The sequence below is a fragment of the Rhinoraja longicauda genome, chromosome 6 (genome assembly GCF_053455715.1).
Source record: "Rhinoraja longicauda isolate Sanriku21f chromosome 6, sRhiLon1.1, whole genome shotgun sequence".
NCBI lineage: Eukaryota > Metazoa > Chordata > Chondrichthyes > Rajiformes > Arhynchobatidae > Rhinoraja > Rhinoraja longicauda.
Window position 1 is genome coordinate 20,892,505 of NC_135958.1, and position 25,711 is coordinate 20,918,215.

The 25,711-nt window shown below is 44.9% G+C and overlaps 1 protein-coding gene across 1 annotated transcript; it reads right to left on the reverse strand.

Annotated features, from left to right (window-relative positions):
- Positions 1–133: 133 nt before the first annotated feature.
- Positions 134–25,461, reverse strand: LOC144594308 (septin-7-like). The gene is made up of 13 exons (XM_078400655.1): positions 25,202–25,461; positions 21,382–21,484; positions 19,129–19,235; positions 17,608–17,708; positions 17,046–17,180; positions 11,655–11,772; positions 10,674–10,766; positions 6,502–6,598; positions 5,788–5,839; positions 4,687–4,812; positions 3,814–3,949; positions 3,198–3,343; positions 134–2,829 (listed from the first exon to the last, which is right to left on the reverse strand). Exons 1-13 carry the CDS (start codon positions 25,238–25,240, stop codon positions 2,790–2,792), a joined length of 1,293 nt encoding a protein of 430 aa, XP_078256781.1. The 5' UTR covers positions 25,241–25,461; the 3' UTR covers positions 134–2,789.
- Between the last annotated feature and the right edge of the window lie 250 nt (positions 25,462–25,711).

Sequence of the window (25,711 nt, forward strand, 5' to 3'; positions counted from 1 at the left end):
TATATGTGAGCTGCTGGCACTGACGACTAGCAGCAAAACTCCTTGTACCAGAGTTGGTATAATCTTAGCCATTCATTTCGCCACATCCACGCCATTGGTACAAGCTGTGGGGGTCAGACTGAACTTGTATAAAGCAAAAACAGAGACATCCGTGAGTGGAATGCTTGAACTGGAGAGGTTACCTGTTTATTTCAATATGTATACTAAGTGGCAGTGAAGATTATAAAACATCAAGTGAAGCTTATTTCTTTAAAAAAAACACCAGAGGTAACATTTCGATTCAATGATTCAGCTCCGTCCCTCTCCCTGGTGTTGTTGCTCCTCCTCCTCCTACACCTTGGCTGATGGTAGTTTATCGCAGTGAACCAAATTATTGGCAGAAAATGCACAGGGCCACTGATACAACATAGGGTAGGGTGAACCAATAAGGGAGAGCTCACCACTCAGAGCTAACATTGAGGCACCACAGCGTGGATCAAGAAAGCCATTTCCAGGAGAGGGGGGATTTGGTGAGGGCAATGGCTGACAGAACAAGTAGAGTATACAGGAGGGGGAGGCTGAGAGGAAGGGACCCCTCCCAACATAGAAAGGCCAAGAAGCCCCAATGCAGAGCACATGTGAAAAAGCAGAAGGGTTAAAAGTCCCATCCCAGCACTCAGAGACCTTGACAGTGACAGGGAAATACCCAGTGCTGAGAGAGAGGAGTAAGATTAGAAACCAAAAACAAATATGAGGAAGAGGATGTAGAATGTGGGTGCACAACCTAGTACACCTAGAGAGTACACCTAGTACCTAGTGACCTAGAGAGTCACCAGCACAGTAGGAAGAAGTGGCCACAAAGCAGCAAGAAGTCTGGACACAAGGCTGAAACTTCTGACCCTTCATATGCAAAGAAAATGGATCAGCAGGAGAGAAATACAATACCAACCTTCAGGCTGTTGTGTCATTCATGGTTTGGGATCCACCCTGCAGCTGAAGCAGAGTAATGTCTTAACACCAATTTTACAAACGTATCTGCAGTGATCTAAAAGCACTTCACTTGTTTCCCCATACAAAACTAGCAAAGAAAATAAGCAGGAGGCACAAGCACCGGGAGGAAGCAGGGAACAATGCAGCTTCTCAACGGATACTGCCACAGGAAGCATATGAACGGGATTTCCCGTGATTTACGTGTAACAGACGAGCACAGCAAACCTATACCATACTTGAGACTCAAGAAACTGCAGTTGTTGGAATCTTGAACAAATGCTGGAAGGACTTAGCAGGTCAGGTAGCATCCAGGGAGGGAATGGACAATGTTTTGGCTCTTCAGACTCTGATGCAGGGACCCAACCTGAAACGTCAGTTGTCCATCCCCTCCACAGATGCTGCTGACCTGTTGTGATCCTCCAGCACTTTTCTACCTTGCTTACACAATACATGTTCCACCAGTCAGTCGATTCAAGAAATGTAGCCGCCAGACTGGATAGAACAGACCATTTTCTTCTGACCCCCGTCCTGGGCTGGATGTGAAATTATCTGAAGTGTCACCATGGACTCTGCAGCTGCCCAAATGCAAGTTTAGTTTAAGTTTAGAGATACAGTGTAGAAACAGGTCCTTCGGGCCCACCAAGTCCGCACTGACCAACAATCACCCATTCTCACAAGTTCTATGATATCCCAGTTTCGCATGCTACATACTAGGGGCAATTTACAGAAGCTAATTAACTTACAAATGTGCACTACTTTGGAATGTGGGAGGCAACCAGAACAACTGGAGAAAACCACATGGTCACAGGAAGAACGTACAAACTGTGTACAGACAGCACCCTTAATCAGGATCAAACCCAGGTCTCTGAGGCTAAGGCAGTAAATCTACCACTGCGTCACAGTATCAACTGAAGTGAAGGGTAGCCTGGCACTGCATCTGTTTGCTTGACTGGAGAATGACAGGGCGTCTCCCCACACAGAAGCTCCTGCCCCCATTCAGAAAACCAGTCACTCCAAATACAGGGAATCATTGCACATGACTGGTAACCAGATGGCCCATTCATAACCAACCAATCCTGAATCCATGGGACATTTGAGCTGGTGAAATACCAATACAAACAGAGAATCCATATGTTTCTGTCCTGCCCACTTGTAATGATTGTCATCGCACGAGACTCAACTATATTTAACCCACTCATTAAACACCTCACTTCAATTATGAAACATAAATCGTTCATATTGTTTTGTGTTGAATGATTAAAATCAGCACTGTAGTGACCTGTTTCCATGGCCCAGTCTGAACCAACAAGAGCTCAAAGACTGCTGACCTTTTGCAGACCATAATTACCAGCACTGGAATTGCACAACTCGCTCAAGAAACTATCACCAGGGGAGGATACAATGGCCAAATTGGATGGATCCTCACTGTGATCCTTGTGCTGGATGAGTGCGTGGCATATTAAGAATCTGCCACTAGGGAGCAATCACACACCAAGCAGACAGAATGTGGAGCTGATTTTTACTTACTTACCAAACTCTCACATGGGGGACAGTGTGAGGAGCATGCAGCATGAGCAGCAGGTACCAAATGCCATCATTACTGCACAGCTTGTGATTCACGGGATATTAAGACAAGACAACAAGAGGCCCACTGTAAAGGAGCTCAGTGCCAGGAACATATGAAGAATTTACTGTTTTTTCACTAGTCCTGGGCTTGCAGGGAGCTAAGTAATTGGCTGATCAGATTTAAGCAATGTCTCTCCGTTGCAGTATGGCCAAAGGAATGAGCCGTAAAATATTTGCACTACTAATAAACCTCTTCAGAAGATCTTCCCTTTCTTCTTGTTCTTCTCCATTGTTCTGGGAAGGATGGAAAAAGAAAGTTAATTCACTAAAACACAGCACACACAATATGCAGAACAAGAGGAACAGTCCTGGAAGGCCAGTGACATGCAGTAGCGTGCAAGCTTACATCCCTCTTCTCATGCTCACTGCCTCTACTCTCCTTTCATGCACCCATGTACCATCTCCCTCATACCTGCAGCTAGCTGCACACACTCCCTTATTTACACTTTGCCTCACAGCCACCTTTGTCACACTCTTCCCTCATGTTCATAGCCCACACCCAAAGAGCAGGTCTCCCCATTGCTATACAATGCCCATTCACACTCACTGTTTCCCCCACACATACCTCCTCATACACCCTCTCAAATACAATTACCACTAACTTCGAAGCATCCAATTTCTGCTGTTCCAACAAGCGTTGCTCTGCCTCCCATGCCACTTTCTCTTCCTCAAACTGCCTCCTCTTCTCCTCCAGCTCCTTGTATTGAGCCTCCAGGTTTTTCTTCATCTGTTCATGTCGGCGCTGCAGCTACAGGGGCACGGAGACAGGGAAGGGAGGAAGAGAGGGAGGGTGGGGGTAGCAAGGAAGGGAGGAGGCGGCAGGAAAGGGAAAGTGAGAGCGGAAGAAGGGAAAGCCAGGGAAGGGAGAAAGGGAAGAGGGGGAGTAGGAGTGAAGAGGGAGAGAGTGGCAACAGGGAAGGAAGAAGAGCTCCTTTAGTTTCTACAACACTCTGAAATGGCCGAATACATCACAGTCATGCTCCCTAGGTAATGTCCAATTCAAACCAACCACTCTCTTTCAGTACAGACGTGTCCAGGTAGGGACAGAATTTGTATTCTGGGACAAGAAGAGGACACAGAAACACCAAAATTTTGCAAAACACCAAAATGCCATTAATTGCAGTCAAAGGCTACAGAGAGAGGAAGGTGCAGAAAGCATACGGCAGGGTCAATGGAGATGTGGGGTGGGGAGGACGGATGTCGGTTAGAAAAGCTTACTTCATTCTCAGAGTCCTTCAATTTCTGTTTCTTCTCCTTGACCTTCATCTCAAACACTTGTTCCATCTCAGTCTCCATCTTCTTCATCTTGGCCATGTGCTCTCGACGCTCTTCCTCCATCTCAGCGAGAGGGCTCCTGCATTAATAAAAGTTAATTACCTTCTTGCACTTTACCTGTGCTTTAATTTGTTCTGAGCAGGCAGTAAGCAAGTCCAGAGCTAAAGTCTGCCAAACAAACCCAAGACTGAATAGCAGACTCCATGACCATTTACTGAAGTACCTTCCACAAGGAAGTCGCAGCATGCCGGCACAGGAAGTTTCACAAAAAAGGGATCGCCCGCCAGTATTTCCCTTTAACTATCGCTAATGTTAGTACAGCAAGGTCAGGTGCAAAGGTCAACACCTGCATCCTGTTCATAGAATAATAAAGAAACATTCAGCACAGAAACTGGAGGTTTTGGCTGACTTCGCCTGTGATGCCTCAGCACTCTAAACACATTTCCCTGCTTTATGCCCCTATTGCTTTATGCCAATTCATCAATTTTATGTAACACCACACACCCCCTTTCCTGCGCCTCCCCGCCAAGGTGCACACCCATTTCACCCACGATCCCACCCCTCCCCCCCCTTCCCCCAGAACCCATCCCTTTCCACATATCCCTCCATCTGGCTTTATATTTTACTTTATATTTATCTTCTCTCCCCATATGTCCAGTGCAACAAAGTTTGAGTACACAGCTCAGCATCTCCATGCAGCTCAAATCTGATGTTTGTTTACTGCTGATCTCATCGATCGGCATGTGGATAAATTTATGGTGAGTTTGTTTTCAAAGTTAACTGGGCAACAGGCAGCATATTTTCCGTGGAGCTCACCTGGTGAGGCGGCCTTTTAGCTTACTGGCGTCAACCCCATTGCCCGTCACAGCTGCCAGCTTTCGACTTCGATAGTTTTCGTAGTGGATATTGTTGGTGATCTCCTTCAGATCCTGCATATGTGTCCTGCAATAAAAGTAAAATTAGTACGCGAGTTGAAGCTTCCTTGCAGATCACTAGTACAACTCAAAACTAGGCATGTTCCCAATTCGTAGCTGTAACAAACCCAGGTGCACAGTTTATTTCCCAATAACCAAAACCACCCACCAACACACAGAATAATGCCACAGAGAAATGGGCTCTGTCAGCCCACCTTGTCCATGTCTACCATGATGCCTCCTTTGCCACTTACCTGCATTAGGCCTGTATCTCTTAACTCCTTTCCTATCTATCTTTTTAAACACCTTTAAACGCGGTAACTGTCTCCAGCTCCTTTGGCAGCTCATTCCAGTTATTCACCACCCTTTGTGGAAAAAAAGTCAGGTCTCCAAATTTCCCCACTCTCACCCAAATTTAGTTTTAGGCTCTCCTACCTAGTAAAAAGACTATCTACACTACATATGCCCCTCATAATTTTATAAATCTCTTAAGGTCACTCTTCAGCCCATCTCTCTTGTCCAGGTCACCTCTGACCCAGTAGAGATCTCAATGACCGAAAAACCTGAACTCCTACTCCCAGCACCAGCTTCTCAAACAAGCATTCATCTGTCCTATCTTCCTATTCGTACCCTCACTAACAATATACAATATCCCAAGAATGTAATGTAGCTCATTCCCAGGTCAACTACACCATTTGTGGATGGCAAAAAAAAAATCCCCAATTACCAACAACCCTGGAAAATATCTCAGCAAATGAGATTGGAATGTTAAATGTACACAGCTCAGAAAGTGAGATTCCTTTGTCTTATATAAAAAGATTAATTGCCTCCACGGATGGAGTTTATCAGCGCTCTCAAATGAAACTTGGATTTTCACTAAAGAGAAAATGAAATACAGTGAAAGAATAATGCATCATTAATTACAGCTATGGAGCATGAGTCACACTGTGCTGCAATGGCACAATGATTCAACAATTCATTTTCATTGTCTGATGAACTTTACCTGATCAGCATGTTGCGCAAAATGGAGAAATCACAATGGTCTCCATTTTCAACTGTGAAAGATTGAGAAAAATTAAATCAATTTTCATCCTCATCGTAGGTACTCATCCTACTCTAACGAGGCTGACCTGTTTATTAGCATCAATGTTTCCCTTTTTGTTATGTAATAGACAGTAGCCTCGAGCCTGTTTTTGTGCTTTTGGCACTGATAAACAGGATGCCGTGCAACAGGATTTAAAGCATGACCGGGAAATGTAATATTTATATATATATATATGTCTAGTACAGATAACACTGATATAAAGCCAATTTTTTGCTAATATTTTCAAAAGCTGTTGAATGTTAAATCTATGAACTTTATCAATTACAGGGTGAAAATTTGTGGGGAGAAGTTCCAGGATCCAAACACAGTGACCAGGAAAGAACAACGCATTCCAAGCTTCGTTTGCCCAATTTATTTCTTAATAATATTCCAAAACAATCAGGTCACCTCAACTGTAAAATTATCAAGTTAATTGCAAAATGGTTTGCATCAATTTGCTGCTGCATCACTGATCAACTGTGATTAAACTGAATGGTCAAACTAGATTAAAGGGTTTATTGCTTTGTCCACCTGTGCACTGTTTAAGGTCGAAAGCCTGGGTAAATAGTCAGATCCATGCAGTCTTTGACACTGAACAGTTGAAAAATCTCACATGCTCAACAGAACTTTTACCTTCTGCCACTCCCCATGGGTACTGCCGACCTCTGACCTTTTTCCCACTGACCTCAAAGACAAGGTTGCTTCCAACGACTGCCAGGGGTACACAATCCTTGGGAGAGAAGAAATCATCATGAACTTTCATATCAAGGTAAATGCAGATTCCATCATCAGTGTAGGATAAACAGTGGAGGCCTAAGTGGTGATCAGACTATGATTTTCAAATGGTGACAAATCGGGTTTCCAGCGTCTCATACTGGAGTACGACGGGCAAATGTGGACGTGCACCCCAAACAGTTTTTCCGTTTCCGGTCACAACAATGGTGTCATTCTTATTCGCTATTACCTCCCCTATGTTTCTCTAATTAGAAACTAATAAGCCTTTCCAAAATGGTGAGTTACATGCATTCTTGATTGACAGATTCACAAAGCCTGCTTTGCTGAAAATCAAGTATGGAGTACAAAAGAAATGGTGATCTGAAACTACTCAAAGCTATGACAAACCCACACTTGAAAGTGTGCATGCAGAATTGGCTCAGTACTTAGTTCACAAGTTCTCGGTACAGAATTAGGCCATTCGGTCCATCAAGTGTACTTCGCCATTCAATCAAGTCAAGTCAAGTCAAATTTATTTGTCACATACACATACACGATGTGCAGTGAAATGAAAGTGGCAATGCCTGCGGATTGTGCACAAAAAAGAATTAGTTACAGCATATAATAAGTTAATAAGTTACTAAAAATAAATAGTGTAGACAAAAATTTAGTCTCTGGAGTTATACAAGTTGACAGTCCTGATGGCCTGTGGGAAGAAACTCCGTCTCATCCTCTCCGTTTTCACAGCGTGACAGCGGAGGCGTTTGCCTGATCGTAGCATCTGGAACAGTCCGTTACTGGGGTGGCAGGGGTCCCTCATGATCTTGCTTGCTCTGGATCTGCACCTCCTGATGTATAGGTCCTGCAGGGGGACGAGTGTAGTTCCCATGGTGCATTCTGCCGAACGCACTACTCTCTGCAGGGCCATCCTGTCCTGGGCAGTGCTGTTCCCAAACCAGACTGTAATGTTGCCGGGCAGGATGCTCTCTACAGCCCCAGAGTAGAAGCAATGAAGGATCCTCAGAGACACTCTGAATTTCCTCAGTTGTCTGAGGTGGTAAAGGCGCTGCTTTGCCTTACCCACCAGTGCGGCAATGTGCGTTGCCCACGTCAGATCCTCTGTGATGCGGACTCCCAAGTATTTAAAACTGCTCACCCTATCCACTGTAGACCCATTTATCTCCAGTGGCGTGTACGTCCTTGGATGTTTAGCCCTTCTGAAGTCCACAATCAGCTCCTTCGTTTTAGTGACATTCAAGAGGAGGCTATTGTCCTGACACCAGAGTGCCAGATCAGCCATCTCCTCCCGGTAGGCCTTCTCATCGTTGTTGGAGATCCGGCCCACCACCACAGTGTCATCGGCAAACTTGATGATGGAGTTTGAGCTGAACCTGGCCCCACAGTCATGTGTGTACAGGGAGTACAGTAGGGGGCTAAGGACGCAACCCTGGGGGGATCCTATGTTCAGGGTGAGGGAGCTAGCCATGGTTGATCTATCTTTCCCACTCAACCGCATTCACCTGCTTTCTCCCTAAAGACTTCAGGAAAGATTTAACTGGACAGGAGCACATGAAACATAGATCCACTGGGTCAACCTGCATTAACATGAAATGAGTTTGAACTGGCTGTATCTGAACTAACTGAAACTTGGGAAAAAAATGAGGAAATATCATTGGCACCTAAAAAAGTGTAAAATGCATCAATAGGATCAATACAAAGGAGGCTGGTTCTTCTGCTAGGAGGTCCAAGAACCAACAGCTAGAATTTCAGGATGAGGGTCCAGCAACTTGAGGATAGATTATGCTTGGCAGGCGACTAATCTTTGAAATTCTCTATCCCACAACAGAGTGGACCTCAGTTGCTGGGTATAATCAAGGGTGCAGGATAGATTTGTAGGCACTAGGTGTGGACGAAATGAGCTGTCCTTCCATTTTGTCTTTCAACATGGGCAGCACTTCACTCTGTGGGAATCGAACTTTACTCCAGTGAATGTACCCTTCAGAGCTTGGCTAAATAGGCCTGGTGCAGGTGTGGTCCATAAAGTTAAGAAAACAAGTTCCCTAAACACAAAGAAGAGCTTGTGAACTCAAGTCTACACTGAGACATCCTAATCTTACTACATAGATAAGGAAGCCTGTATTTCAGTGGAAAGTTACTGTGTGCTGGATCACAATAGTTAACCCTGTAAACACAAGGGCAATAGATGGGGGGACTACCCACGCCCCCTGCCGCTAGTAGTGCAGAAGCGTTGCAGTAAATGGGGGCATATGATAGCTTGAAAGGTGAGATAGAATAGGTCAAGGTGCCTTTGTATGATGTTTGACTTGTATTAATCATCTGTTGTTGAATAAGATTAACATAAACAAAAAGTATATTTTGACTATTGAAATAATTAATACCCATGTAGTAGATGATAGTAACAGGAAAACATATAACCAAGGACAAAGTGTGTTTTTTCTCGTATAATTGTATCGAAAAAAAAAAAAAAGTTGTTTACTGCACAGTATAACTGTCAGCTAATTCTGCTGCATAGAGAACCGGTGAGCAGTTAACTGCCACCTCCTCCATGATATCATGCAATAAAGTCTCTTGCAGCAGAGATTAAAAAGGTTTTCCCACCCGCCCCCCCCCCCCTCCACATATAACAAACTAAAGAGCACTAAAACATACATTTAACACATACTAAAAAACAACAAAGGGACAAGACGGACTGTTGGCAAGGCGGCGATTGCGCCAAATTTACGAACCCATCCATCTACATTAACGTCCAAGTCTTTTAAATAAATACAACAAATAACAGTGGCCCCAGCACAGATCCCTGCAAAACTCAACTAGTCACAGACCTCCAGCCAGAATAACATATTTCACCACAATACTGCCTTCTATAAGTAAGCCAGTTCTGAATCCACAGATCATGTCACTATGGATCCTATGCATCTTAAGCTTCTGGATCAGCCGACCATGAGGGATTTCATCAAATATCTTACAAAAATCAATGTTGACAACATCCACTATCTTATCTTCATTGATCGCCTTTGTCATCTCCTCAAAAAGCCCAATCAAGTTCTTGAGACACGATCTGATGTGAACAAAGCCATGCTACTGTCCTATTTGGCAGGAGGCAACTGGTGGCATACTCCAAGGAGCTGATTCATAACTGAGCTTTGAAATAGGTAAGAGGGGCACAGGTTTGCAAAGTCGGGCTCAGTAAATGAAAATGTTGAAAAAGACGTGCAGGTTAAGGTTTCAGATGTTTCATCAAATACTCTCTGATTAGAATGCAGTGAGAAACATTCCACGTAAAGTTCATAAGTTATGGGAGTATAATAATAATAATACATTTTATTTATATAGCGCTTTTCATATACTCAAAGACGCTTTACAGAGATTTTGAGAACATAGGGAAATTAATAAATAGATAAATAAGTAAATAAATAAATGAACAGAGAAAGGAGACAGTAGGTGAGGTGACCTTCAGTGGTTGAAGGCAGTACTGAACAGGTGAGACTTCAGCGATGTTTTGAATGTGGTGAGTGTGGGGGAGTCTCTAACGGTTTGGGGTAGTGAGTTCCATAGGGTGGGAGCAGCGATGGAGAAAGCCCTGTCCCCCCAGGATCTGAGTTTAGTCCGGATGTGGGGGGATAGGAGATTGGCAGCGGCAGAGCGGAGGGTGCAGGTGGGAGTGTGCCTGTGGAGGAGGTCGGTCAGGTAGGATGGGGCCAGGTTATGGAGGGCTTTGTAGGTTATGAGGAGGATTTTGTACTGGATTCTCTGGGGGATGGGGAGCCAGTGGAGTTTATAAAGGACGGGGGTGATATGGTCACGGATCGAGGTGTGTGTGAGTAGACGGGCAGCGGAGTTTTGAATGTATTGAAGTTTATTGATGATTTTTGAGGGTGCGCCATAGAGGAGGCTGTTGCAGTAGTCCAGACGGGAGGTGATGAAGGCGTGGATGAGGGTTTCTGCAGCTGTGGAGGAGAGGGATGGACGGAGACGGGCAATGTTTTTGAGGTGGAAGAAGGCTGTCTTTGTGATGTGTTTGATGTGTTTGTCGAAGGAGAGGGTTTGATCAAGGATGATTCCAAGTATACCTTAAATTTCTTCACCAACTTATTATCATCTTCATCTTCTGCAGTTGGGAATTCATAAATCTTAATCTTCTGTTCTTTGATTTCCTTCATAATCTGTGGAGAACAGAAAATCCACAAGAATAGCAAAAACGCTCTGAAGGTTCTTGTCTCAATCAATGCTTATCAATACTAATGCTAACTTTATAAAGAGTCTAGGCAAAACATATAATTCCCCCACTCATCACATTGGTCTGAATCACCACCTGACAAGAGAGACATTGCATCTGCACTCTAACGGAGGAGAATAGTATGCTCTTGATATGATTTGACAAGAATAACATTGAAACAGATAGACATAAAAAGCTGGAGTAATTCAGCGGGCCAGGTAGCGCCTCTGGAGAAAATGGATAAGTGACGGTTTAGGTTGGGACCTTTCTTCAGACTGATTGTAGGGAGCGGGATTTGAAGCAAGAAAAGACCATGACAAGTCAGGGCCGACAACAGATGACCTCAGGCAGGGTGGTTCTCTGATAGGCCAATTGTTGGCTAGGGTTAACTGACTTTTAATGAAGGAAGGGGGTCAAGGAGGGGAGGGGGAGTGTTTGTATGGTACCTAAAATTAGAGAATTCAATATTCATACTGCTGGGTTGTATGTTCCCCAAACAAAACATGAGGTGCTGTTCCTCCAATTTGCGAGTGATCCTGGTTATACAGTAACCACCCAGGGGGAAATCTTGGTAATACCCTGACCACCCCCCGGAACAGACCCTGGTTACACAGTGACCACCCACTGGAACAGACCTTGGTTACACAGTGACCACCCACAGGAACAAATACGGGTTACACAGGGACCACCCATCGGAACAGACCCTGGATATAGTGACCAGCCACAGGAACAGACTCTGGATATAGTGACCACTGGTTACACTGTGACTTTTCCTCGGACAGAGCTGATTACACTATGGCATCTAATACTGCTACATCACCGGGCATTGCTTTACCTGTTTCTTGAAGTGGTAGCACTCCTCAGGTGTGAGCGTATCCGCTTTAGCAATAAGTGGAATAATGTTCACTTTCTCATGTAAACGCTTCATAAATTCAATATCCAGAGGCTTCAGCCTGCAAGAGTGGGAGAACCAAACTCAGAGCTGCAATAGGAACTGTTAACTGTTGCGTTAAGGAAGCAGTGAACATCATTCTTCTCTCCCTGGCTACTCACATTCAACGTTCCTCTAATATATTCCACCCTTCGCACCATCAATGGCTCTCTGACTAACAGTTTATTTCACCTCTACGCAGGTGCAGTGTCTCGGAATGGGGTGCAAGACGTCATAGGGACCAGAGCTCAGGTTGGTGAGTGGAGGGAACGCTTGTGGCACATGTGAAAGTGTACGAGTGCAACCGAGACAGTGGCTGAGCAGAAGTGGGAACGGGTTGTGAATAGACGAGGCCTGGAGTGAGGCCCAGCTGTGGACGGACAAGACCGGGAGGCCCAGCTGTGGACGGACGAGTCCGGGAGTGGGGCCCAGCTGTGGATGGACGAGGCCAGGAGTGGGGCCCAGCTGTGGACGGTCGAGACTGGGAGTGGGGCCCAGCTGCAAACAAAGCAAGGGGAGGATGGAGACCCACCTGTGGATGGAGCGAGGATGGGGGTGGGGCCCAGCTGTGTAGACAGAATATTGTGTTCAATTCTGGACACATTTTCTAGATGTGAAGATTTATGAGAGTATATAGTAAAGATTACAGAAATGATACCTGGAGGACGACCCCAGAATGGTATTTCAAATTACGACGGCTGTCGATGGAGGCAGGATAGTTTTCATTGGTGGACAGGTAAAGAACTTGACACAACTGAATAAAGGTGATGGGTAACAGAACCAAAAGAGACAGGAGGATATTCATTTCCTCGCAGTATGTGGTGAGTGTCTGGAATTTATTCTGGGGAGGAGAGGAATTTAATTGTAACATTCATATGGAGCTGAATAAACACTTGAAAGGAAGGAATGTGCAGGGTTCTGGGGAGTTGTCGAGGGAGTGCAACCAGCTGGATTGGTGACTGGGGTACTTTGACTTGATCTCTTGCTTAGATTCCAATGCCACTGCTTCCCGCATCCCATCCTCTCAATTTCTGTTACGCTCCTGTCATACCCCGTGCACACAGATCGTAGATTCATAGTTACACAGCACAGAAAGAGCCTTTTGGCCCAACTCATCCATGACAACTAGAACTCTATACGAGCTAGTCCCATCCGAGTGTGTTTGGCCTGCATCTCTTTAAACACTTAATATCCATGTATCTTCCCAAATGTCAATTGTACCCGCCTGCCAATTAAATCTCCCTCCTCTCGTCCACTGAATAAATTACACACTCACCACTTACCACTAGGTAATATATGTCCTTGTCTCACTTTTTGCTGTTAACCATCACCTTCATTCTGTTGTCTCAAATTCTTGACCTGTTCACCAATGAAAACTATCCTGCCTCCATCTACAACCTTCATAATTTTAAATACCATTCAGGGATCGCTCTTCAGGCATAATTTCTGTAATCTTTGCTGGAAAACTCACATATACTTCACATCCAGAAAATGTGTTGTCCAGAATTGAACACAGTATTCCAGCTGAAGCCGGATCAGGGTTTTTAAATCAAGACTTTATTGCTTTGACACCCTGTGCATCCACTGGATAAAGCATAGAATTGTGTGTAACTGCTTCCTTATCCTGCCCTGCTACTTTCAATCATTTATGCACACACTGCTCCTGCAGCCCTTTTAGAACAGTGTACTTTATTCTATATTTCCAGCCCTCATTCTTCCTACCAAACTACATCACCTCATAATTGTCTGCATTAAAACAACTTCCATGTCCTGTTGTAATCTGTCCTTCCCTTCCTTGCAGTTCACACTATTGTTAAGCTCTATGTTATTCACAATTTTACACACTCTGGCTTGTAACCTTAGGTCTAGATCAATAATATAGATCAATAATATTGATCAGAAATTCAAATGGGCCCAAAATCTATCCCTAAGGACTGCCCTCACCTCCATTCTGGTAAATAACCAGTTGTGCTCTTCCCTTGTGTAATCAAATCCGATTGCAGGAAAGGCCAAAATATCATATTTCTTTCAGGTTACTTGTGTACCTACATTCCTTAATCATTCCTGTGCAGGGATACTCAAATCCCACTGAATACCAACACCTACTAATTTCTCAACACATGAAAAATATTTTGATTTTCTATTTTTTTGACCTTCATATATTTCCATGACATTCCACCTACCACATCAATGCACATGAAGTATCTATGCAATCTCCTCACTAACACTGCCTCCCAGCCCTGCATTATCAGTAAATGTGAATATGTTACACCCAGTCCGCCTACCTCACTCACTAATTATAAACTCTGGCCGCTAAACATATCCCTGCCATTCACCATTAGCTTTCCATGACATAAATGACTCCTTTATTCCTTCTCTGTTCATTGACCGACCTTCAATCCATGCCAATATTTTACCGCAAACAAAATGTTATTATTAACTTCTTGGTGTGGCACTTTAAAGATTGTCTAAGTCCACATTGAACAGTATCGCACAAGAACAGGCCTTTCAACCCACAAAATCTGTGCTGAACATGATGCTAAGACCATCTCTCATCTACCTGCACATAATCCACCTCCCTTCATCCCCTACCAATCTATATGCCTCTTAAAATGTCACTATTGTATGTGCCTCATCCATCAACCCTGCAGCGTGTTCCAGGCACACACCATTCTTTGGGCAAAAAAGATCCCCCACGCTTCTCCTTTAAACTTTGCCTCTCTCACTTAACACGTGCCAATTTGGACAGGTAAATGGATAGGAACGTTTTAGAGGAATATATGAGCCAAACGCCGACAGGTAGTCTAGTGTAGATGAGGCATCTTGATCAGCATGGACAAGTTGGGCCAAAGGGCCGGTTGCATGCTGTATGACTCAAAACCTCAAAACCTTCTCGTGTTTGATTTCCTATCCTGGGAAAAAGGTTCCGACTGTCTACCCTTTCTTTGCCTTTCATAATTTTATATATTTCTGTCAGGTCTCCCTGCTACCTCTGGCATTCCAGAGAAAACAATCCAAGCCTGTCCAACCTCTCCCTGTAGCTAATACCCACGAATCTAGGCATCATTCTGGCCATTCATTAACTTTACCCCTTACTTCCACCCTGCCCCAAAATTCACATGGACTATTTCTGACATCTCTCTCCTCTTTCTTGATCTGCCTCCATGTCAAGGGACAGACTATCGACTGATGTCTACTATAAATCTACCAACTCCCAGTTATCTGGAATACACACCCTCCCATCCTGTCTCTTGCAAGATCCTATCCATATTTCTGCCACATCTGATCCCAAGATGGCGTTTTCCATTCTAGGACATCTGAGATCTCGCCCTCACCCCTGACCGAAATGGGATAGAGTTCCCCTGATCCTCAACGTTCACCCCACCAGCCTCCACAACTAACACATCATCCTCCAACATTTCCATCACCTCCATCGTGATCCCACCACCAGTCCCATTTTCCCATCTCCACCCCCTTGCTGGCTCAGCAGAGATTTGTCTCTCCACATGTCTACCCTAACAGTTCAAAGTTCTTCGGGAAAGTCTTCTTTAATGTGCCTAAAGCCACACTGCCCACATGGACCATAACAGGGCTTTCCCCTCCCACTTCAAATCTGTTCCCTGCCTCGGGATATCCTTAATCCTAACATAGGGCAGACCTTCCGAAATCGCTTGCATCAAAAAAGAGCAGTATTCATATGCCTATCTACATTGTCCACCATCACTACCATGTTCCTTTCATCTCTCAACTGAACAGCTGACTGAACCACAACACTTTCCTCAGGCTGCTCCTCCTCCCTGCAAACTCCACTTACATTTGCACAAGGACTGTACCTGTTGGACAATGTGCACGGAGAGGCTTCTCTACCACCACCTTCTGCTTCCTCAGAAGAACATAAAAGATAGCAAGTCATTCAATTCCTCATGCCTACTGTGTTATTCAATAAGATCATAGTTGATTTTTTATATCAATGCCATTTCCTGCACTGACCCCCTTCCATGGATTCCCTCAATATCGAAAAGACGATAAATCTCCCACTTCAATGTACTTAATCATATCATATCATATATATACAGCCGGAAACAGGCCTTTTCGGCCCTCCAAGTCCATGCCGCCCAGCGATCCCCGTATATTAACACTATCCTACACCCACTAGGGACAATTTTTACATTTACCCAGCCAATTAACCTACATACCTGTACGTCTTTGGAGTGTGGGAGGAAACCGAAGATCTTGGAGAAAACCCACGCAGGTCACGGGGAGAACGTACAAACTCCTTACAGTGCAGCACCCGTAGTCAGGATCGAACCTGAGTCTCCGGCGCTGCATTCGCTGTAAAGCAGCAACTCTACCGCTGCGCTACCGTGCCGCCCTTAATGCCAATTAATGATAGGGCCACCACCATCTTCCCGTCTGGGCAAAGGAAGTTCTCCTCATCTCTGTCCTGAGTGACTGTCCCTTTTCTTTGAGACATGCCCTCTGGGTCCAGACACCCTGGTCCAAGGAAACATCATCCTACAGCCACTCTGTGAAGCCCCAGAAGAATTGCATAAGTTTCAACGACATCGTTTTTCATTTTGTTTTAACTTATGGAAGCATAGGCACAATTCGCCTCATAACGACTCACCATCCCAGGAAACAATCTGGTAAACAACCAAACATGCATCGCTTGTTGTCGGCTCTCCTAGCTGACTAGCTCTGCACTACTTAATCTAAGGGATGTGATTATCTCTTGGAACAAAGTGACAGGTAACCTTCTAACACATCCCAACTCATACCCTGATGCGTTGTGCTGAAATCTCAGACTACAGCTTATCAACTCTTGAGCCAAAGTTCCATGAGCGATAGACACTAACTTCAGCTCTAGATTTCAGTTTCCAATAGCACAGCTGGTCCTGCCTTGTCCGTCCTGGTTTGTCTTCATTAGTAATTAATTTACCAATGGCTTGTTTATGTGTTACTACAACTTTATTTGGCCATGAATATAGTTTCAAATATCATCTCCCCCAGAAATGCAGTCCAAGCATTTCAAGAACCAGAGATCACTAGCTACCTCTCCAAAAACACATCCTGTCAAACCTAATTAACCCACACCAATACTCCTAGATTCACCCATTTTCCATTCCTTTCCCTCGCTCACCCCCCTCCCCAACCACTCATATGCATCTCAGCACCTATCCATCCACTGCCCAGGACTTATCCAGAGCTCTATTCATCGATGACCTGTAGACCTGTTGAATAGATTAGATCATGCAAAGGTGAGGTGGCCCCAATCCTGCCCCATGCAAATCTCACCCGTGTCCCGAGGGTGCAATAAAGTACAGGCAGCAGTGTACTCGCGTATCTGCTATCTGTCGCCGGTTCACTCGTGACTCAGAGTTCAGGAATTCCTCAAATCTGCTGTCGATATAGTTTACAACTGGCTGCCAACTGCAAGGAAACCAGAAAGATTACAAATCAATAATAGACATTATCAGCCCTTTGGGTGCTTTCTCACACTCACATGTTTTGGTTTGGAAATAAGCCCATCGGCCCACTGAGTCCGTGGAACCAAAATTCACCCGTACACTAGTTCTATCCTGTGCATTAGGGATCATTTGCAGAAGCCAATTAGCCTACAAATCTGCACAACGTTGGAATGTGGGAGGAAGCCAGAGAACCGGGAGAAAACCCATGCAGTCACAGGGAAAACATACAAACTCTGCATAGACATCACCCCTAGTTAGGATCTCTGGCGCTGTAAGCAGCAACTCTATCACTGCATCACTATTTTTTTCTTTAAAAATCTGACAACTTTCCAAGATGGCAGTTACAATTATAAAATACAAGAGACGGAGAGAGTAAAATCTGAAACTACCAATTACTGTTGTCCACCGCATCTCCAAATCCCGGTGTATCGACAATAGTCAGTGTAAGCTGTACTCCTCCTTCTTTAATTTGAACCTTTGCGTGTTCAACCTGGAAACAAACAAACTGCATTCAGGCCATCGAATACCAAGTCGAAAGCTAACACACATTTGCAGTGAAAGTGGCAAGAGTCACAAATTTCAAGAATTTTTTTAAAAGGCAGGCAATCATTCAATGGTACTTTGTCACGTGTACCCAAGCACAATGAAATTCTTTTTTGCGTACAGTTCAGTGACAATCCTGCTAGACATTAGGCACAATATAATAAATATAAGAGTGTAACATGGTGAACCATACTGAGTCCATACACAACAGTTGCCATGTTTTAGCTGCCATCTTCGTGGAACTCCAAGTGCTTTGTGGGAATCAGCATGCACTTGATGGTTGCAACTCAGCATAAGGTTCTGCTCAAGTAGAGTAATCCGTAAAATATTAACCAGACATATCCACTAAAGCTCCAATAAGTCAGGCAGGTGAGCCTGGACCACAGATAAGCTGTTGAAAAGAGCAGGGTGTTCAGGAATCCCAAAAGCCACAAGAATAGCAGAAAGCTTCCAACACACATACACACAAAATAAACAAACTCCACAAGCAACAAACACATGAAGAAACAATCACACAAATTATACTATTGGACAATATGCAGTTGCATCTGTCAACATGAATTCTGGTCCTCATGACATCAGTCTATCACAGACAAGGAAACTGCTTGCTGATTATCACCAATTGCTAGCCTTCAGTTGATGAGGTAAGACTTCACATTGATTTGGGCAAGGGAAAAGTAAGGAAAACACCAAGAACATGTAATGTCCTATAGACAGATGATTCAATATATCATTAAGAATATCTTAGGAGAACCATCACTGCTCAAGATGCACAAATTCTGAAAAATAAAGCTGTTTCACTTGGCATGCTGCAAATAGTGAGAATTAGCAAGGGATGACCAAACTTCACCAATCCACCATCTCCAGATGTATGTGCCCATGACAGTACCAAGAGTGACCACTGCACAGCCATTGTGGAGACAAACTCCCATCTTCGCACCAAGGATAACCTCTATTTTGACAAATGGGCTCTACCAATTCGTTAAATTGGCTAAATTTAGAATACACCTTGCAGCTAATGAAGCACTATAAATCATCAGGCATAGAAAATTGTACTATATCATAAACTCTACCGTAATCTCTATCCTTCCACCCCCCGACACTACCTATTTTAAAGTTTAATGAGTGTCAATTGTTGTGAATAAATATCCCCTGCACAACACTGTGGATGAAGAAGCTCAGAGCCAACCAGCAAATCGCCTGTACAGTTTTAACTGTAGAAAGTGTAAGAAAAACTAAGGAAGATAAGCAACATCCATGAAAAAAAAAGAAATAACTTGCTTTTTCTTTTCACAGATGCTGCCTGAGGTTTTCCAACATTTTCTACTTTTATTTAAGATTTCCAGAATCTGTAGTTTTTTAATTACCTGTACAGTTTTCTTAATCCTAAGTGACGGACCAGGATATTCCTTGGAGTACAGGTCTGACAGGAAGAGTGAATTGATCAATGTTGATTTGCCAAGGCCCGATTCACCTGTTGAAGGAAAAAAAATAATAGTACTGATAAATCTCAACCAAGCTTCAATATAGGGTTAGATTTGGACACCCAACACAGGTCACCCTGGATGTGAGTCATGCAATGGGTCTTTTCCAAACAGCCAGTCGATTGGATGCTGTAGTAGTTCACGAGTACAACCTTCTCATTGTAGCATGAACTTTGCCTACTCTGTACTTCACAAACAATAAATGGAACACAGCACGAGAAATAATTCATACCTAGCCAAAGAAATCGCAAGCATATAACTCCTTGCAGGACAGGCAGCATAATTGGAAAGATGAAATGGCAACGGAATGGTGAGAACGTCTGAAGACGGGTCTCGACCTGAAACGACCGTCTGAAGACTGAAATGATAGAAGAGGGAGAGGTGGTGGAAGTAGTCTACATGGATTTTAGTAAGGCATTTGATAAAGTGTCCCATGATAGGATGATCCAGATTAAGATACATGGGATTATCAGTGATTTGGTCATATGGATTCATAACTGGTTTATTGATGGAAGACAGAGTGTTGTGGTGGCAAGATATTTAGACTGGATGTCTGTAACCAGTGGAGTTCCACAGAGATTTGTGCTGGGAACTGTTGTTTGGGATATATATAAATTACTTGGATGTAAATATAGATGGGTTGGTTGGTAAATTTGCAAATTACTCCAAGATTGCTGGAGTCACGCGAGGAAGGCTGGTAAAGTACACAGTGGGATCTAGATCAGCTAAGAAACAATGGGTAGAAAATACCTGGAGAAGAGGGTATTCACTACAAGGAGTGATTGGACAGACTTGATTGCTTTATCTGGAACACCAGAGGTTGAGGAGAGACCTCATGGAAGTACAGGTCCACCACTGATTTTGGTTCCAGAGCCTTGCTGAATTATCCATTTTGCCAGACCAACAGAGGTCACAGTCAAGGGAGGGGGGGCACGCGAATTTGTCCTGCCGTTTATGCCTTCGGTACAATAACAAGGATGTTGTCTCAACACATAACTGTTTTTGTATCCAACCCTCTCTCATTTCTTGATATCAAACTAAATTGGCTGGTCACCATTTTCAATTCTTGTCAATGACAACCCCAGGATGTCCACAGTGATGGGGATTTTAGAGGAAATCAAGCAGGGTCACTTCTTGGGCAATTCTCGCTGAACAGAGTTGTGAATATATCAACATTTTCTTTAACATTCAGTGCAAGGCCCTGCCATCATTGAAGGGGATGTTCTTGGTGCCTTCTTGTCTTCCTGGCAGCTCTGTAATTGTCCATTGCTATTTGCAACCACGAATAAAGAGCTTGGATCTGACTCATCTGTTGCTTAGCCATGTCTATTGCATGCTGCTTTACAAGCATGCTACAAGCCTGCTTTGCTGGGATAGCACCTGATTTTTAGAAATGTCTAGTGCTGCTCTCAAATTCCCTTCTGTACTTCTTATTGAACCAGGATTGATCGCTTGGCTTGATGATAATAGTGGAGTGAAAAATATGCCTGTCCATGAGGTTACAGATTGTGATGGCGTATGTTTTTGCTGCTGTTGGTGGTTTAAGGTGCTTTATAGTGCCCAGTTTTCACCTGAAACTCCCAGGTGTGTGGATATTCCAACTCAATGTTGTGCAGGACTTGGTAGAGGACACTGGACGTAGTTTTCACACATACCTGCAGTGATGAAGGAACCTTGGTAAGCTGTTGCAGTTACAGTGTATTAACAGAGGAGAAGTGAATGTTTATAATGAGATCAGGTACCAATTGAGCAAGATACCTCTTCCAAGATGGTGTAGAGGTTCTTACTATACCTGGGCTCATCCAAGCAACTAGAGTGCACTGAAATTTCTGACTTGTTCCTTGTGAATGGATGAAAGACCTCAGGGAGCCAAAGGACAATTCACCTGCCGTAGAATAGTCTATGAGGTGATGTTCTTGCCGCAATGTTCATGGGGTTATCCATTTTCGATTCTTGTCAATAACGACTCCAGGATGTAGATGGTGAATGAGGGAACAACGATTAAAAACACCATGTGAAAGCAAGGTGGCTGGACTTAACTTCACTATGCCTCCTAATTAACACTAAGACTTTACATCATCTATGGCATTTTTTGTTATTTCATGTAAACATAACATCATTTCAATAATAACTTACCCACAACCATCAGCGTGAACTCAAAACCTCGTTTTACTGACTTCCTGTACACCTGGTTTGGGAGGTTTGCAAATCCCACGTATCCTTCCAAGGAACGGGCATACTGAAAGGAAAAGGATGGAAGAGTTCTAGCCGTCTCATTTTCCCAGATCCCAGTCATTCCCACTGTGCTTCTCTCCGACCCTCTGTGATGTATATTCCCTGTTTCCCATGTCTCTTGAATAACTAAGATCTGCCAGATGACTCAATGTTCTCACATTCATACCCCACAAAACTAAATTTTGCAACAATGCAAATAAGAGTTTTTGGAATAGGAGTCTACAGATGATGATAAAGAAGATAGTTTTCTGGTGTGACTCTAAGTAAGGGAAGCTTGGGGAGATTTCCATAACTTAGGGCATTGCCACCAGTTGAAAAGCATTCAATTGTGGAGTGATAAAAAAGTGCAGGTGCACAATGCACACAGAACAAGAACGACAAGTGTGAGGGTGCAAAGAAGAAGAACTCAGAGAGCAGAGTTCTGCCTCAGAAGGCAGTGGAGGCCAATTCTCTGAATGCATTCAAGAGAGAGCTAGATAGAGCTCTTAAGGATAGCGGAGTCAGGGGGTATGGGGAGAAGGCAGGACCGGGGTACTGATTGAGAATGATCAGCTGGCTCGAAGGGCTGAATGGCCTCCTCCTGCACCTATTGTCTATTGAGTTGAGCCATGAAGAAATCTGAAAACAAGACTAAGAATTTTAAAACTGTGTCTGACTGATCTTCAACATACAGCTCACCCAGCTGATGAACAACAAACACTGTGCCTACACAGGAGATAAAACCCAAAAAAACGAATTCTAGAAATCTGAAATACAGACTGGAGTGGCTGAAGATCTGTTAGAGCAAGACTATTTTTAGAATTCTCAATTATTTCATTTTCAGCCACTGCTGTACTCTGCATCTCATTTCTAACAAACTGTCGACTGTCCTCATACATCTCCCTCTGTTTACATCTCTTTCAAATAGATTAGCTATGATTAACATGCAGTCACTGCCAACAGTATCCCTGCACTGCAACAGTGTTATTGGATTCCCTTGGTCATACACATTCCCTGTTTTCTCCCACTCTCTGCAACGCAGAACATTTATTTCCTATATTTTCCAATTCCTACCAAAAAGAGCTAAATTCAGCAAAACATTCGATGTGGTTCCACATGATAGACTGCTCTGGAAGGTTAGATCGCTTGGGATCTAAAGAGATAGCTGAATGGATAGAAAATTGGCTTTGTGGAAGGCAGCAGAGGTTAATGGTAAAAGGTGGCTTCTTGAACTGAAGGCCTATGACAAGTGGTGTGCCTCAGGGTTCTGTGCTGGGCCTATGGCACTGTATGTCATCTATATCAATGCTTTGGATGAGAACATACATGGCAAGATTAGCAAGTTTGCAGACGATACAAACGTGGGTGGTATTGCAGATAGTGAAGACAGATGTCAAAAATTGCAGCAGGATCTTGATCGGTTGGGAAGGTGGGCTAAGGAATGATTGAAGGAATTTAATACAGAGAAATGCGAGGTGTTGCTTTTTGGAAAGTCTAACATAGGCAAGACCTGCACAGTGAACGGTGGGGCTCTGGGGAGTGTTGTAGCGCAGAGGGATCTCAGAGTACAAGGTACATAGTTCCTTGAAGATGCCATCTCAAGTAGATAGGGTGGTCAAAAAGGCTTTTAGAACATTGGCCTTCATCAGTCAGAATATTGAGGATAGAAGTTGGGAGGTCATCTTTCAGTTATATGGCAATACTAATTCTGGATGATCAGCCATGACCATATTGAATGGTGGTGCAGGCTCGAAGGGCCGAATGACCTACTCCTGCACCTATTTTCTATGTTTCCATACAAGATGGTGAGGCAGCATTTAAAGTATCGAGTTCAGTTCTGGGCACCATGTTACAATAAAGATGTCAAGTTAGAAAGGGTACAGAGAAGATTTACGAGGATGTCGCCAGGACTCGAGGGTCTTAGATATAGGGAGAAGTTGAGCAGGCTGGGACTCTATTTCATGGAGTGCAGGAAGATGAGGGGTGATCTTACAGATATGTATGAATTCATGAGAGGAATAGATCTGGTAGATGCACAGCGTCTCTTGTCCAGAGTAGGGAAATGAAGAACCAGAGGACATGGGTTTAAGTTGAAGCGGGAAAGACTTAATAGGAATCTGAGGGTAACTTTTTCCACACAAAGGGTGATGGGTACATGGAACGAGCTGCCAGAGGAGGTAGTTGAGGCAAGTACTATTGCAACGTTTAAGAAACATTTAGACAGGTACATGGGCAGGGCAGGTTTAGAGGGTTATAGGCCAAACGTAGGCAGGTGGGACTAGTGCAGATGGCACATGTTGCTCAGTGTGGGCAAATTATCAACGACCTTCCTTCTATCATGACAGGTGGAGATGTGCACTGAAGAGTCATGATGGATGCCATTTGCAACCATGACTGCATGCAGCAAAACCTATACCCACCACATTCAGACACAAGCTATGAAATACCATTGGCACAACAATAACTCCATGCAATGATCCATCTCCATCAAGATAGTCTTAACTATCTACGTCACTGCCTTACTCATCACTCCACTGGACCCTCGCGCCTTCACCGCTCCCTCACTCCTGAACCGCAACCCCCATTCCTCAACACTCAACCTTTCACCCTCACTGCCAGAACTTCCCCATCAGCCCTTCTCCACCTCACACCCTCATCCTTCCCGCACATCCTAGATATTGACTCCAAACCATCTGCATTGACCCTCTACCATTGATTGCCACCGCCATCTGAACATAACACTCTGCTCCTTCAGTTTCCCCCAACCACTACCCACATTTCAGCCCACACCACCTTCTCCGACTGCAATATCCCAGAAGACACCTTCAAACCATTCCTCCTCAGCCAAGTCCATGCTAGCTGGCCTCATAATTGCTTCATTCCCATCCCCACCCTCTGTCTCTTCTATACCACCCCATCTGCCTTCTCTCCCTCGATCTCCACTGGGTCCCCTTCATCCTCCACTCCATCCAGCCAGCCCCCCCTCATCCACCCCCTCGTCACTGGGCCCACCTCACTCTCCACCCATTCCGTTACCCATTCCTTCCACCCAGACCACTAGTTCCCAACTCCTTCGCTCTTTTCCCGACCCACCTCACCCACCCGATTGACCTCATCCTCTCCCTCTATACAACACACATTCCACTTTTACTCTACAGGAAGCCCTTCACCCAACCTCCTCTCCCCCACCCCCAATGTCTACCTCCACACACCCCCTTGCCCACATCCTTCTCCTTCACGTGCCCCCTCATCCTCAAACCCCACCTGACACCCACGCTCACCCGACTCCTTTTATTCCATCCGATTTCCCTCATCCACCACCCGTCCCACCCTCTCAGCCATTCCCCCTCACATACTCCATCTAACCACCCTCAGCTTCCACCCTCTCCCTATATCTACTTTCTTCTCCCTCCACGACCTCCCTCCCCCACTTCCACCTAACACCCACCCGACCTCCCCTTCCCTACTGCTGGTCTCTCAACCAGACCTCCTTCACCAGAAGCCCTCTACGAAACCCCCCTTCCCCATCCCCCTACGAAACTCCCTTTCCCTTCTACCCATCCTCCTTCAGCCAGATCTCCCCCCGCCTTCCTCGTTCATCCCACCTCTCCCCCTCCACCCCACCACTCTCCCTCCCCCGACCCCCCATCAGACACCCCATTCCATCCGACCCTCCACTCCATCCGATCCTCCACCAGACCATCCCCTCGACCTCAACCCGATCCCTTCTCTCTCCACTCACCGGCAGGCCGGAGACGGCCGTCTCCGGTCGCTCAATCATGACCGGTAGAAGTGATGGGGCCCGGAGCTGCGACGACAGGCGGATTGGCTGCAGCCGGCGCGGTCTCTATCTCCGGGGCTCGGGATCCTGCTAGTGCGCGCGCTCCGCTGCCTGCGCCACACCCGGCGCGCGCCCCCGCACCAGCTGACGCGCTGCCGGCTGTAATCTCTCGCCACTCGCGTTCCCGATAATAAACACCCAGCCTGTTCGCGCGTCCACCCTGCCCGTGCGCATGCGCGCGCTGCTCTGCTCTGCCCCGCCCCGCCCCTCGGCTCCACCCTGGACTCACCATCATCCCATTGGCTCACAAACCTGTGCCGCGCCTCTCCTGACATCAGCAAGGCAGCGTGCTCCTGATTGGCTGAGCACACCCTCCCCCTCTCGGGCAGCAGTACCGGAATTGCCGAGTGTCCCATCTCGCAGTTGCACAGAAACTTCGAAAATAGGTGCTGGAGTAGGTTTTATTTATTC